At 51.4% G+C, this 16,104-nt stretch overlaps 1 protein-coding gene across 1 annotated transcript; it reads left to right on the top strand.

The window, feature by feature from the left end:
• Positions 1 to 1,384: 1,384 nt before the first annotated feature.
• Positions 1,385 to 5,035, top strand: PROK1 (prokineticin 1; the record flags this gene model as incomplete). The annotated part of the gene is made up of 3 exons (XM_081025753.1): positions 1,385 to 1,456; positions 4,069 to 4,194; positions 4,916 to 5,035. 3 exons carry the CDS (start codon positions 1,385 to 1,387, stop codon positions 5,033 to 5,035), a joined length of 318 nt encoding a protein of 105 aa, XP_080881879.1.
• Positions 5,036 to 16,104: the final 11,069 nt, after the last annotated feature.

The following is a 16,104-nucleotide window of genomic DNA, read 5'->3' as shown; positions in this document are numbered from 1 at the left end:
AAAGAAAATGTTTTCAATCAGTGTTACTGGTTCTGTTTGCAACAGTGTTTCTTGCTCCCATTCTTCACGCCATTGTGTGGGATAATTAGTTTTGTGCGCTGTGGGGAGATGCTGACAAGGGAGGGGTGAGAACGGGAGGTGGGGGAGGAGAGGGGCTGCCAGCCTGAGAATCAACCATCAGCTAACAGTGCCTCAGGGAAGGCCACCTGATTGACGTGGGCAGTCTGCAGGGCTCCCACGGGACTGCTTCTGTGAGTTCCTCCGGTGACCACCACGGCACTGCCTTCTCCCTCGGTCACTTAAGTTCCTGACAGGCAGAGGTGGCCTTTGGTTCTGCTGTTGTGGGCCTGGGTCTGTCATAGGGTTCAGGTGGGCTGGACAGACTCATTATTTTGACTGTCACTTTACAGGAGAATTTTATCTTAAGACAGACAGTGTACCCATCTTTTTTTTTTTTTTTTTTAAATAAAAACTGCCAACCGTTAGCAAACATTATTACTGACAGGCAGTGTGTTAGGCAGCATCTTACTTACTTTTCCATGTGCAGCCGCAGAGACCCTTTCAAAGTGTAAATCACATTCTGCCCCTCCCCTGCCCGAAACCCTCCAAGGCCTCCCATCACATTTGCAGTCAGAAGCATGGCCCCGAGCTCCTGTTCCCACCATTTCCCCTATCCCTCCCCTCTCCTGCTCACCATACTCCCTGCTGTTCCTGGAGTAGCTCCTGCCACTGGGCCTTTGCACATGTTCTTCCTCCAGGCTCTGCTCAGCTCACTCCTTCATTTGATCAGGCCTTAGCAAGTGTCTTCTCAGGGAGACCCTCACTCCCTCTAAAATAACACCTGTCACGCTCTGTTGTCCGGCTTCCCTGCCCAGATAACTCTTGTTGGCTCCAGTGTGAGGGAATGATGAACCTGCACGTTGTGTCGTTCGGTGTGGGGCAGGATCAAGGGAGATGTTATAAACCCCTTAATTCATTACCAAAGTCCTTCCCCTGCCCAAAGCAGACAGAGAATGCCCCAGAGGCAGGGAGCACGAGTTGTGATGTATGTAACTGCCGGGATCAGTGCATTCTTGGGAGAGTGAGAGCAACTGACTGTGAAAGCCCCCGATATATTCATTTTTATTGGTTTTGATGGTGATTTCATGCCATTAGGGATTCAGGTCTCATCCTCGTATCTGAGATCATCTGAAGAACGCTGGTGATGGGGAAGGGAAGAGAGGAGACAGGCATCCACAGGCAGCCTGGATCGGACCATATAAATCTGGGCGGAGGGAGGGGGCCGGAGAGCCAGGCCTTCCTAGCTGGAGGCACGAGGCTGAGCCAGCAGGAGGAAGCGAGAGGCAGCGGAGTGGACAGTGTTTTGCCTTCACTCCAAGTGACCATGAGAGGTGCCACGCAAGTCTCGGTCATCCTCCTCCTGGTGACGGTGTCTGACTGTGCCGTGATCACGGGGGTAAGTCGCTTAGCAGTTCCCTGTGCCCTGGGTTTCGGGAGTGAGCCAGAAACCACACGGGGGCAAACGAACGGGAAGGGGGAGTTTGCCATCAGACAGCAGTTCAGAAGCCTTTCACATGATTTTCACATTAGTTAGACCTCACTCTCCTAAACGGGGTCTGCTTTCGAGAAGCTGTTTGTAAATCAAATCCTGTTTTTAATGCATGAGGAGGGCATTGAAAAATTTGAAGCTTAGATCTCTGGTGAAATGACGATTTCTATTGCGTAACAAAGAATTCCTTTATAAAGTGGGTTAGCTTTTTCTAATTTATCTTTTGTGTAAATTTGGGTTTTCGTATACAGCCTGGTCCATGTGTCAAGTTTAATATACACAGCATGTTGATTTAATTAAAACCTTATTAATGTCTATTGTGTACGATTAACCTCTGCTTTCTCTACTCTTAAGCAAGTCTGTCTCGAAACTCTTTCTTTCCCTTACTGTTTATGTGTTGTCACTCTGTGCCCACTTCTGATAGGAATATGGGTGACACCAACATTTGGCTTGAGTGTACCCCAAAGCAAGCATCAGACAACAAGGAGAGGTCTTGTCTCACAGGAGAGGTTCTGACACACTGGCTCTGCACACTTGAGTATTCAAAACACTTCGGTTGTGGTTCTCTCTCAGAAGTTGGCTTTACTTGGAGATACCTTCAAATGGGGCACAGGTGTTAGGGTTGTGAGACCACTCTAACTACAACAGAAAGTAAAAGAGCTTTCCAGGTAAAAGCCACTAGAAAAAAAAACACACACAAAAAAGAAAAATGAAAGAGGGAAATTCACTTTTATGTCAACCTCCTCCAACTTTTCCCCTAGAGAATGAAAATGTAGAGAAATGCCAAACAATTCCTGGAATTGGATCAGTTTTCATGCTCACAGAAAAGGAAAACTCTTTTCTTCTCCTTTTTAAAGGACAAAGAGAGTTTCAAAGAACAAATATTAAAGGCAAGTGAATGCCTTTGAGCATAAATAATGCCAGAGCATAAATAAAATTGTTCAGACGGAATTATACTTAATGAATGTAACCCCTAAAGGCTGTCCTCCTATTGTGTAGCTTAAAGATCGGGGAGGGTAAGTCAAAGGAGAGAAGCCACGGTCACCTCACTAAGAGGGGTAGGGGCAGCGGTTGACCGTGATGCTCAGGTCACCTTACTGTGTGAGCTCACACATCTATCTGACTGAGTGGCAGCAGAGGGCACATCTGAAAGAGGTGGGAAAATGTCTTCCTAGTAAACCCTTCAAGTTGACCCTTTGAAAAGCACAGTGAGAGAAAGCTAAGGTAAGAGGGGATGCGTGACAGACGTGACAGGCTGATGAGTGGTTAGCACCTGGGGCCGAGGGAGGGCAAGTTGGGACCTCCACTCTCCATTTGCTGCTGCCCCTGTCTGACTCTGAGGAAGGAGCCTAGTTCTACCATCTCCACACTCCCCAGCTCCCTGGACTGTCACCGTCCCAAATTCAGGCCTAGATGGTCCCTCTTCCCAGAGTAGGACAGTGGGACCCAGCTTTGTGGGAGGAGAGTCAGGTGGCCCTAACCCTGGGCTTTCAGGGGCCGGTTGGTGTGTGAGACCTGCCCTCAGTGGGTTGGCGACCAGCATGACCTGGTGACTGTCACCTGCAGTTCCTCTGGGTGACAAGCAGCCCTGCACTCGCCACTTTCCTCCGGGGACTGAGCACCTTGGAAGCTTCTGGGTTTTCCCACACCCACACAAATGGCAGAGAGTGCTCCATGGCTTTCTGTTGGAGAAGAAGAGAGAACCAAAACCCAGCTCTGAACTTCAGCCCCCCAAGAGCTGCAAAGTTTCTCTAGAAGGGAGCGGTTGAATGCCTCTCCAACGGGGCCCCGGTTGAGTCTGGAGCAGTTCAGAGTTCTGTTTTCCCCAATTCAGGCTTCTGTTTAAAGTGGGCTTGTGTGGTTTTCTTTATAAATGGCACCTTCCAGAGACCAGGCAGGGCCACTCAGCCCCTGTTCTGGGGGCCCAGCTCAGAGGGGTCTACTCCTATTTGGGGATCAGGTAGTCTGGGGAGGCGGGGACGCACTTGGTCACTGATGCTGGCACCTCAGATGAGGTTGGGCTTCTGGTGAGTGTGTGTGGGGAGGGGTGGCACCAACCCCGGGTACTGATGGATCAAGGGGGAGAATCCTGGTCCAAGGAAACTCAGCACTGCCCACCTGGGACTTGGACCTTTGGGGCCCCTCCCCCTTCGAGGAATTTGAATTAATTCAATTCCACCCACATCCACTGAGCATCAATGGCACCAGAAAAGCTATGTCTCCTAACCTCTTTAGATTTGCGGGAAGAGGACTGCCTCCCAACCGAGTGACCTCAAGGGAACTTGGGTGTGTGTGTGTGTGGGGGGAGGGGGTTCCTCTGATGCCTTGATGATCCCTGAGCCTCTGGCCATGAGGGGACCAGGGCCAATAATGCACGGCCCCAGGTGTCCTATGGCACAGGAGGTGGAGGTTGCTGCTTTCAGCCTCCCACCCCTAAGGATTTTGTGATGTCCTTTTCAGTCTGGTTTCTCTTGGGTGGCACTAATGGGCACGAATGGCCCCTTTGTCTCCCCCTGCAGGCCTGTGAGTGGGATGTCCAGTGTGGGGCAGGCACCTGCTGTGCCATCAGCCTGTGGCTCCGTGGCCTTCGAATGTGCACCCCGCTGGGGCGGGAAGGAGAAGAGTGTCACCCTGGCAGCCACAAGGTACTGCACAGACTTGCTTGAGGCACACAGCCAGTGAGGCAGAGCAGGGACTGGAACCATTCTTTGTACTAAGTGCTTTTTTGCAATTTTGAACCTTTTTACAACCATGTATGGTAGGCACTATTATTAACCCATTTTACAGATAATAAAGTTGAGGCACAGAGAGGCTAAATAACTTGCCAATTGCCACACAGCTGGGACGTGGCAGGCCTGGGATTTGAACCCAGGCAGTCTGACACTACCTATTCTTCTAACCTCAGGGGTTCAGCACTTCTCTGGATGTGAGTCACAGGGCAGAGGGTGTCTGTCCTGTCCAGCTGCTTCCCTGGCACCCAACACAGTGTTGAACACATAATGGCTGAGTTATTAGTGACAGTCAATCAAGGAACATGTGTATGGGGGTGTGCGTACACGTGTGTGCTGGGTCAGCAAGGGGTAAGCAGGGTTGAGGTTTCTAGAATTTCAGGATTGGGGGTGGACAGCATTGTGCTGTGGCTGATCACATAGTTTCGAGAGCCAGATTGTCTGGGTTCAAATCCTGACTCCTCCGCAAATTAGCTATGTGATCTGGACGTGTTGCTTAGCCACTCTTTGCCTCAGTCTCCTCCGCTAGAATAGCTGTTCCTGTTGTGCTGGGGTGGGGATGAGGAGACACTGGCCAGTGCTGGGCTGACCGAGGCTGGTGCCAGAAGGTGTCATCCCTCTTCTCCTCTCTCCTCAGATCCCCTTCTTCAGGAAACGCCGGCATCACGCCTGTCCCTGCTTGCCTAACCTGCTGTGCTCCAGGTGCCCAGACGGCAGGTATTGCTGCTCCACAGACTTGAAGAATATCAACTTCTAGGGGCTTGTCTGCTCTCAGGATACCCTCTGGGCCTCTTCCTGAGCACAGCCTAGGGTGGTCTCTTACAGACTTATTTTGTTTCTGCCTGTAGCCCAGCTCTTCCTTCCACTCCCGGCTTTCCTCGTCCTTACTCCCTAGCCCCCACCTCTTACCTCGGTCACTCCTTCTAAGCACACACATGCGCACACATGCAGCCACACACCACCGGGTGACATGGTCCTCCAGGCTGGCCTGAGGGTGTCCCAGTTGTGGCTGTGGTTGGGGACGTAGTCTGGCCAGTTCTCCTCCTGCTTAAGCTGCGTGAGGTGTTATAAGTAATAGGAAGGGTATTCTTTTCCCCTGTTCCCACCTCACTGAGCTTGTTCTCCTCAGAGGGGACCTGTCCCCCTCACTGGGCCCGCCTCTGTCCCGCCCAGCACGGGCTCTTTTGCCGGAATCTGACATCTGGAGCACGGGCCCCTTGGGGCTCTCCTTGGAGTCTCAGGACCTGGCTTTGCCTGAGCTTCTGACCATCAGCCTGGGAATTGCCGATCTTCCTTTGCTCTACTTGCTCCTCATTTTTAGGCTACAGGCCCGAGGTCAGCCCTTCCCAGAGGGTGATGGACAATGACCTGGAGTCCTGTGTGAGGAGCCAGGGAGGTCCGTCGGCCTTCAGACAGTGACCTGCTCGCTAGACCAGAATTGCAGGGTTTCCAGGGCCCCTCCTCTTACATTTTACCAGTTAACCAGGGAAGCCCCCAGTTCCCACTGCTTCCCCATACAGGCAAATGGTGGGATTCAATTGAATGAGCTGCCGACATTTTAGAAGGCAATTAGGGAGTTACAGCTTCTTTCCAAGGATTGGCCCCCGAGAGCAGGTCTATGACCTTTAGGAGGACAGGCTTCTGCCCCACTGGGGGAAGGGGCTAGGAGGAAAGGGAGGTAGATGGCAGACACAGGGAGGCAACTGCCACCAGGGACCACAGCCAGGGGCCACACCGAATAAGGGGTCTTATGCAGAAAGCAAGGGTTTCTGAAGTTGACAGCGGTTTGTCTGGGAGCGGTGTCACCAGCCCCCATTCTCGTCTAAAACACCAGCCCCAGTAAGCACCTCACATCTGGATCCCGCCCAAGGCTCACCGGAACAGCCTGGAAGCTGTGCACACTGGCCTGCTGGCTGCAGAATAAAAGCATGAACAAGGGGCAATGGCTGTGCCGTTCCCGCTGTGCCGTGTGGGGACTTGGGGCAGGATGGGCTGCGTCCCGGTGGGCGAGGGCTGCGACTGGTGATTCTTCCCTCAGCGAGGGCAGTTTCTTGGAGAAAGTGGCTTCAGGGTCGCTTTGCATAAAGGGTGAGAGGCAGCTCAGAGGGCTGGGCCAGGAGGGTGAGGCTCAGACGGGCTGGTGGTTGGAGGCATGAATGGGGCCACGAGCTGGTATCTGGGTGGGAAGGCTCCAATGGTGGCATCTGGATGGGTTGCAACTCTGCAATTTAGCCCCTTTTGCTCAGTGTCAAGTATTTGACACCACCAGGCCACCACGTGTGGACGTGTAAGTGTATCTCAGAGATGGGCTGGTGAGGCCCCAAGTCTGTGTTTGTCCCCTACGTGCCAGGCTATTGACCCCATGGCTCTTTCTCACCTCAGTTCCTAGCTCAGAAAAATGCAAACGGTAGGATGGAAGTCCATTGTACCCTCCTATTTATCCTACGCCTCCAGGAAGACTGTGGTTTCTGAAGCGGGAAGTTCCTGCCCACCCTCATTTGCCCTTGATCCCTTCAGAACTTGGCTCAGGGGTTGACCTGGATAGGCTGTACTCCAGGACCCCTCAGGCCAGACCTGGGCCCCACACAGGCGCCCGTCTTCCTTTCCAGTTCCTTGGACAGACATTGTCACCTGCGCTGACGACTTGTGCCCTTTCTTACACTGCATCAGGCTCTTTCCCCCCACTTTCATACTCAGGTACTGGATATAGAGTCCTTTCCATGCCCAGGATTCCTATTTGACCATCCTTGTCCTTTGGCTATTCAGGTACCGCTGCCACGTCATGCTGTCAGGCGAGCCCTCTCTGTGAGCAGAGCCATCCTGGGGGAGGCACAGCAGAGGGGTCATGGCTGTGGGCACAAAGGTGCCCATGGCATGGGGCACACTGACACGCTGCCCGCAGCTGCCCCTCTCCATCTCCGTCCAGGAGCTGGACAGTCTGCTGAGCCGTCAATGGGCAGAAACATCCATTTAATCTAACTGGACCAATTCTCATTTTTTTACAGCAGAATTTTGAGGAATGTACATTTGGTTTCTGCCCCAGTCCCCACTGTTTTTTGCTGGAGACTGAAGAGCAGAGAAGGGAGACTGAGGGGATAAGAAAAATCTTTGTGAGAATTCTTTATATTCAGGAATATAGTCTTCATACGCCTAGATATAAAGAGTCTACTTATAAGAATAGTATATCCACAGTAAGAATGTATCCTAGAAGAATTAAATTAAACTAGGATTGGGTGAAATGGACACCCCTCAAGATGCAGGCCCTTCAGTGGCAACTACTCACCCGCCCCCCAATTCACCCTGTTCCTTCTTCCCCACCTGCTGGAGTCTGGTTCCATCTAGTGGCTGAAGCGCAGGTGGCACAGAAAAGCTGAGATGGAAAAGACGGCCGTGTCAGAAAGACTCAAGCTTCTCAAAGCAAATGAGGACCAGTCCCTAGATACGCCCAAGAGTTAGACTCACTCAGAGAATTAGAGAAATAAAGCTTCCACCTGTAGAACGAGGTCTGACATTTTACGGAGCACAGGAGAAATGCTTCATTGCCCCTTTGGGTCCTGTCCCACCCTAAATACTTCTTTCTTAGAAGCCACGTCATCTTCCCGAGACACATCTCTCACAGTTTCTCCAGGATTACGAGGTAGAAGTGGGTGGGGGTCAGAAGAAGATAATTAGATGCCCCCCCCCATCTGTGTGCCCAGGGCACACAGCATGGGAAGAGAGCCTCTCCCCAAATCTTCATTTTCCTCTGCTAGTCCTCTCTGTGCTTCCACCTTGCCCTAGTAGCTGAGTCTGAAGCTCAAGGTCAATCTAGATTTTTTTTCCCTCCTACTGTCCCTTCTCCCTGAACTCCATGTCAGCTGGTCACCAAGCTCTGTTTCTTTTGCCTCCTAAACGTCTCTCAGCCCTGCCCTCTTCCTCCAGCCAGGGCTGTGTCTGAGCAGCCATCCTACCTAGCACAGTCTATGGTAACTGCTTCCAACCTGTTCTCCCTGCCTCCAGTTTCCCCTTTAAAATCCACCCCACACGTCTACCAGCCAGCTTTCTAGGCAGCACATTAACCTACTTTGTTTCCCATTAAAAATTCTTCCATGGCGTCTCTGCCAAAGAAGACAACCCAGCTCTTGGCAGGGAGCAAAAGGGCCCCTTGTGGTGTGGCCCTGCCCACTTTCTCTGCCTCGCCCACCCTTCCCACCAGGCTTCCCGGTCTCAGGACTGTGTACAGTGTGTGGAAGATGCCATGTCTGCCTGCCTGGGCTGTTCCCCCTGTGAGGACTGCTCTGCAACTCCTCCGCTGTCTGGTGACTTCAACACATCATTCACGATCAGCTCGGATGCCATCCTATCCCACCTACATCCATCACCACAAAAGCACCTGGGACACACCTCAGGCCCAGAGCCGGCACTTCCTCTCAGAAACCATCCGTGTCGAGGTCAGGCTCTACTTGTGAGACAAGGAAAGGCAGTGTCTGAGTCCCGTGGGTGTCCCCAGGGTTGAATGGTGGGGGTCAGGGCTGGAGCAGCAGCACAGCCAAAGGTCAGAGGCCTCATCTGGGGGCAGACTCACCACTGAAGGCAGAGCAGAGAAAGGGGGCCGAACTGCCGGCGTGAGGGGGCGGAGATGTCACCAGTCCTAGGATGGAGCCAGGAGCTGAGCCTAGAAGGCCTGAGAGAAGCCGGGGTGGGCCAGCGCCTGGAGTCCTCCCCACAGAGGACACAGTGCCAGACACAGACTGAGTGAGAGGCAGGAGTCAGAGCCAAGACTCCACCCGGGAGGTCTCTGAAGGCCTAAAATGGAGCCAATTAAGTGGAAAACTGCTGCTAAACCCTTTTCCCCCTGAATATTTAACGGTGAACCCGAGATCAAATTCCAACTGGCTGATGACTAAGCAAACGCATTGGGAGTGCATATCGACTGCTGCCTCTGCCATCCACCTCTCCCGTCTGCGAGACTCTGACCACCGGGCTCTAAGGGTCGGTGAGCAGAGCTGAGACCCAAGAAGGAAGCTGAAGACTCCTTCAAGCAAAGAAAACGGTCAGCTCAGCGGAGGCTCCAGGGCTGGCTCTGGCTTCAGAGTTGGGTTTGCACAGCAAACACTCTCTTTCACTTGGACTGTGCATTTATCTAGGGTGGCTTTGGCTGGGAGGGGGTTGAGATAAGCCCAGGCCCTCAAGCCCTGGGCAACACCCGGCACTCCTACTCTTTCAGACCCTTGCAGTGACAATCCCTGCGTTCCAGAAATAGCTCCTTGAAAATTTGCACTGTATCAGCTCTCAGACCAGCCCAAGAATCAACCTGGAGGACTTACCTGGGGGTGTACCAAAAAAATCAGATCCTACCTGAGGGGGAGGGTGGCACAAGGTGGCCCTAGGGGCCCTCTGTCTATCAGGGTTTCTTTAGGGATGCCCTTTCTGACAGGGAATTAGAAATGAAACAAAGAACTATCTTTACACAAATAGCTTTTCCCCATCAACTGATAAATGGATGAATAAAATGTGCTGTATCCCTGCAGTGGAATATTATCACTCAGTCATAAAAAGAAGTGAAGTACTGCCACCTTGAAAACGCTATGCTAAGAAGCCAGACACAAAAGCACACATCTTGTCTGATTTTATTTATGAGAAATGGCCACAATCGGATCGGCACATCTATAGAAACAGGAAGTAGATTGGTCGTTGCCTCGGGCTGAGGGTAGGAAAACGGAGAGTGACAACTAATGGGGATGGGGTTTCTTTTTGGGGTGGCAAGAATGTTCTAAAACGAGATGGTGGTGATAGGTACACAACTCTGTGAATATCCTAAAGACAACTGAATGTTAAATGGGTGACTTGGTATGGGTTGTGAACTATAGCCCAATAAAGCCTTTAAAAGTAAATATTAAAACCCATAAATTGAGAAAAAAAGAAAAGCTGTCCAACGTCAGCGCGTAGGCTGTGGCCAACACCCCCAGGCTGGAGAGAATGAGGCCAGGACCCATCTCAGTGTCCCTCACAGCTGAACAAAATGGCCCATCTTTACCAGAACCAGGGCTCAGCTTTTGAGGTGTAGGGCTTCCAGGGACCCTAGAGGTCCTCAGGGTCTTGGGAACAACAGGACTGCTGCATTGCAGGCTGGCAAGTGACTTGGTGTCCTTTCATGTTCATTGAACGTTTATTTTGTGTGGGGAGAAGAAGGGTGTATGAAATAAGGCATTTGCAATATGTGGTTTCCTATAGCAGACAACTTGAATGGTATACCAAACGGTTTACAATGTAGATAAATAAAATAAATCCTTCACTGGCCATATAAAAGCATTGTACCGTGCACCATGCAGTTTGGGTTTTCTGTTTATTGTGACTGCATCTTAAAATGCGTGTCAGTTGGCTGCACTCAGAGGCCATGGAGCTCTGGAAATGACGCACTCCACAGCTGCACCTTAGACCTCACAGATGTGTGCATGAAAAAACGTTTCCTGGAGGCAAGATGTCTCCGGCAAGACGTTTTTATATTTTTTCCCACTGGGTGTGTGGGGGGCATTGCCCACATTGTGGAAGCAGAGAAGTTCCTGGGTAGGTAGCAGCTGAGAGATGTTTGGGCCTCTTTGAGAATTGCACACTGGACCGCTGACCCTGGGGAGGAATAAGGTTGAAATATGAACCATTCTTTCCTTGTGCCAACCCTGGTGGGGCCATTCCTCAGAAGCCCAAAGCCATAGAGTCATGTTGGAAAACAACTTTTAGATGGAGAAAGACTTGGCTTTCCTTCAGTCCTCCTGAGGCCCCTCTAGACCTCTGCAAGCTGCCATCGAGGCCTTCCACTCAGTAATTAAAGGGTCTGGAGGGAGACTGCAGTCAGTCACAAGCCTGAGAGAACTGCTGGGACCTCATGAAGACCACTTGGCCCAGGCCACGGAGGATGGCCCTCTGTCCAGAAGATTCTTTCTTATCTCAGCCTCTGCCTACTTGGAAGGGCTCTGCTGCCCACGGATCACAGGGACATCTGCTTCATTTAAATATTAGCACAACTTGGAGGAAAAACACGGGTGTGGATCAGGGCCCCCAGCACACCCCGCCTCCTGGCCTGGCGGTGCAGAGGGGACTTGATTTTGAGGGTGAGAATTAGTGAGGAGGATTCACTGGGTCTAAACAGAGAGAAACACTGATGAGTAAGCCGTGGGCACAGTTCTGACAGAGACAAGGCCTAGAGGAGCCTGTGAAATTCTGTCACAAAACAGCCCCAGAGACTCAGTAAACAAATACGTCAAGCTTGACATTTTCTTGTCATTTTGCATTTTTCTTGGTTGGCATTCTCATGGAATTAGCAGCAAAGCTACCTTGCTGATGTTTCCCCACAGAAGTTTAGTGCAGTGGTTAATAGCACAGACCGAGAGTTTGAACCCTGGTAAGGCTCCTTGCTACGTAGGGACTTTGGCCAAGTACCGAACCTCTCGACCTCAGTTTCCCCATCTGTAATACAATAGTACTTGCCTCTTAGGGTTGCTGTGAGTTAGCTAGTTCATGCAAAGTGCTTAGGATGGGCCCAGCATGCAGAAGTTCCATGGCAATGTCTTATACATTTTTATTTGTGAAGACATTGTGGGCAGTCACCTCTGGGATTCCTGTGCCTCTCGGGACTGGCTCACTAGGACAGCATTACCTAGGGGCATCTCCTCCGTGGGCTAAACTAATAAAACTGCCAGCAACGAGTGGAAACCTATCCTGGAAGTGCTTCAATTCCCTAGGATTCAAACATGATAGGAAGAAAATTATAGTTTGTCCAGATCACGTTCTATTATTATCATGGAGTTTAGAAGCACAGGTTTAGGTAGGCAAAGCTTAGTAACAACTCCGTTTGGGAACATAGATATGGCAATCTTATCTAAGCGCACCTTGAAATCTTGTTTAAACACATGAGTTGTTGTTCCATAGTAAAATGGAATGTTTGCTCAATAATGGGCTATGATCTTAATACTGCTATTCGGTGTTGTTTTTTCTTTTTCTAAAATAGCATAAGGAGAGTGGGCTCTGAATTCTCTCCTGGCTCTTCTCAGATTGTGTTCAAATTAAACCTGACATAGCATGTGTGTCCTCTGAGACAGGCGCCACTGTGGATGGCGGCTGTCCCCACCCCCAGGAGTGCCCAATATTAGGAAATGTCATTCCTAAGTGTGCACAGGAGCACAGGAAGAAGGTGTTAAAATGCTGATCTTTGGGTTACCTCCAGATATTCTGATTCTGCCTTGAACAAGCCCAACTCTCTGGTTATGGCTGATACAGGTGGTTGCTGCACCTCCACCCCCAGAGAAGCACTGTCCGACCCTGTCACCCCGACCGCTGGAGGAAATAAATTAAACATAAAGTGAAAATTCTAGTTTTCTTTCCAAGGGACAGAGGGGCTAGTTTCTATCAGAAAAAGCGTCAGTCAAGCTAGAGTGGGATCTTCATGTTAAAACAAGCACTAACAACACAGGAGAGAAGGGAGTGGGGAGAAATGGTGTGTGTGGCTGGGCCTGGGTCTGCATCCATCCAGAAGTAGGTTCCAAAGGGAGAATGATTGTCCCTGTGAAAACCTCAATCACAAAAGTGGCAAATTGGACAAAGAATACAAAGACGGGGGAGAGAGAGAGGAAGCCCCTCTAAGGGGCTGTTATTTCCACTCTTGAAGGCAGCAGCTGGGCCCACACCTGGATGCTAGAAAGCCATGTAGTCCGCAGTGGCCGCCTCAACGTGCCAGCCAGGAGGAGGACACATGTCCTAATGTGTCCCAGTCCCTATCTGGGGCCCAGCTGGGAGAGGGAGAGACAGGGACCTGAACCACCAAATGGGATACTTAGTGGCCAGATGGGGGATTCGGAAGTCAGGGCAACAACAAGTGGTACCCAGGCCCCTTGGCTAGGGGCAGCCCGACTCTCTAAGAGCCTTCTGGTGGCAGGTATCTTAGTAAGTAGCCTCGCGGGTGGAGGCAGCCCACAACTGGCTCCAGGGTGTGGGGAAGGGAATCAAACATTTGATAGCCCCCTCTGCCTGGCTTGTCATAGGTGGTCTTATTAGCCTCCCAGAAGGGACACTGAGAAGATACCCGGGTGCAGGCCCAGAGAGGGAGGTCAGAGGGAGGAACCTTGAGTTTCTGGGGGAGGGGGGTTGAGCACTCAGGAGGTTTGGTCCCAGCAGGGCAGCCAAGCCGCAGCTGGAGAAAGATGGTAGAGAAGGTTTGCCGGACTCCCTGTTGCAGTCTCGGGAGGACAGCCGGGCCCTGAGAGCCCTAACTGGCAAGGGGCAGCTGTGATATGACTAAGTGGGGCACTGTCAGTCATCTAGTGTCCAGATATTCGTTTTCTTCTTCTCCTTAGAGACTTTGGGTGCTTCCTATCAGGAGGAAGGCCGCCGGTGGCCACCACGCCTCCCCCCAACAGCCTGCACCCTCCTTGGAGCCCTGGACCTCGGGAGACCCGTGGAGACAGCCTATCACAAAGCATGTGGGCCGGGGTGGGGAGTGGGGGAGGGCTGCGCTGGGTTGCCCCAGAGATGCCCTGAGCTTTTGGGGAGCTGACTACATACAGAAATGGGCCTGTATGCTGCCCCCAGCATCTCCTGCCCCCTTCCCTAGACGCTGCCCTCCCTATCTCCTACCTCCCTTCTCCCCTCTCCCTGCCCTGCTGTGTGGTAGTCCAATCTCTTCTGGTGGCACTGGGACCAAAAGTTCAGATTCTCAGCTCAGCTCCCTGAGAGGTCAGGCAGCCCTTAGAGTCTGCTTCCACATCTGCGACGTGGGGACACTACTTCCTGCCACCTTGTGAGGTTGTCCTAAGCGATTCCCATGGCAGCGTGTCACTGGCCTTTCCTGCCGCTGGGCCCTGGGGTGCTTGTTAGGGTCCCAGAGTCCTGTCCCCCATCCCAGAGTCACTGAACCTGACTTGCTGGAGAGGTGGCCTGGGAAGCTGGAGTTTTAGCAGCGATTAAGCCAGGTGACCCTAGCGACTCAATTTTCTCCGCTTGAATCCTGAACTTAGGGTGGAATGAAACAGCTTACGCCCACTCCCGCCTCTGACCGACCATGAAACGGGCCCGGTGGGTGGAGGTGAGGCTGACCTCCCCAGCCCACGGAAAAGGTACACGTTAGAGCCCCTCTTTGCTCATGTTTCTCCATCACCCTCCCTCCCGCTCTGCGATTGCCGTCTTGTGTTTTTTTTTAATGTTTTAACTGTTACCCCAAAGAGACCCACCCAGGACTTGATTGCGTACTGCAGCCCTCCTCATTCTGTGAACCACCACATGGAGTCAGTCTGTTTAGTTCAAGGTGAAGATTTTAACATGGACTATTTATAATTCCCAAGATGGAGTGTTAATTTCAAAGCCGTCACACCAGATGTCAGCTTGGAAGTTGAGAGGGAGACAAGCGTCCTTCTAAATTAATGTTGCCAGGGATTAATGTTTGATATTTTTTTAACATACATTCATCTCAGAGGAAAAAAATCCTCTTTGATTAGTGGCTGGGTGTTGTGCGGCCCTCCCATTGGTGAGGGGTTGCTGGAAAACTTCGGGTATAGCTTCAGGGAGAGATCTGACAGAAGAAAATAAGTGAACCCGGAGCCAGATTCTCTTGAGGACCTGCCTTTAGGCTGAGACCGGCAGGCTTGGGAGTCCTGTACTTCTTGCCCTCGGCCCATCCCTTGTCCTCTATGTTTCCTGCTCCAGCCCCGGGCTGGCCCAGGCTGGAGGAGCCACTGGTTGGTTTCATCACGGCCTGGGAGTCAGAGACTTCTCTTTCACCTGGGCTCTGCCAATAAGTGAAGGGACTCGTAGTGGAGACCAACACTGGGGGGGCTTCGTCTGCACAGTATAACAATAAAAGGTTACCCTTATGTAACAGTTGGTCTATTTCCCTCCAAAGCTGCATTTCCGGTATCTCTTGGGAAATGAAAGCCCTGGCATTCCGGAGCTGGGTTGCCACAGTGGCACAAACTGGTGGTAGTTCCGACACACCGGAAGCCACCACTCGTCAGGGTCGCCACCACACCTGCTGCACATGACTATGGTGGCATGGGTTTGTAGCTGACCTGTGAATAATTTGTTTGATCTACACAGGTTTGGTGTGCATGGTGCTTAAAACCAATTTGGAAGTTCGGTCAACCACGGCGGAGATCACTTTGGCGGCAGGAAGGGCCAGGGTGGGGACTTTCACAAATGCTGAGGACAGTCTTCTGATGCATTTTCCAGGTCTCTGTCCTCCTGAGGTCTCTCCCAGTTGAGCCATTGATGTTCCTCTGTCTTACACTGAAGACCCTATGACTCCCTGATCTTCTTCAGCCTGAGGTTTGTCAAGTGTGGCCATAAGGCAGTTATCTTTGCGGAATTATCGAATTTTGGTGCTGGGAGGGCCGTGTTGTCAAACTGAGAGGATAGGTAGTCAAGAATCAAACAGACAAGTTTAAATGCCAGCTCCATTTGTTATTAACTGAGTGAAAATTAGTGAAGCTTTCTAAGCTCCAGTTTGCTCACTTGGGGAATGGAGATACTTTAAAGGAGTCACTACATAATGCCGGCCACCAAGTAAGCATACGATGCATGTTCTAGACTTTTAGCGTGGTTGAATAATATTTTTGAGATATTGATTTGATTTTTTAAAAAACCTCTCATGTTCTCCTTTTCTCTTTCCCTCAGGCAAGGAAAAGGCAGCTCTGGCTTTCTTCGCCTCAGGGAAGATGTGAGCAGGGCAGAAAACAGAAGTGACCTGCAGGATTTCCAGGTCAGGATGTTATTGCCTAAAGCCTAAACCCATAGGAGAACTTGGGGGTCTTCAGAGGATGTAGAAGGAAAAGGTGGGGGGAGACAGGCAGGTCCTGAGTGGTG

This window comes from Rhinolophus hipposideros (genome assembly GCF_964194185.1).
Source record: "Rhinolophus hipposideros genome assembly, chromosome: 19".
NCBI classification, from domain to species: Eukaryota; Metazoa; Chordata; class Mammalia; order Chiroptera; family Rhinolophidae; genus Rhinolophus; species Rhinolophus hipposideros.
The sequence above is the reverse complement of the archived record's forward strand: the minus strand, read 5'-3'. Positions and strand labels throughout refer to the sequence as shown.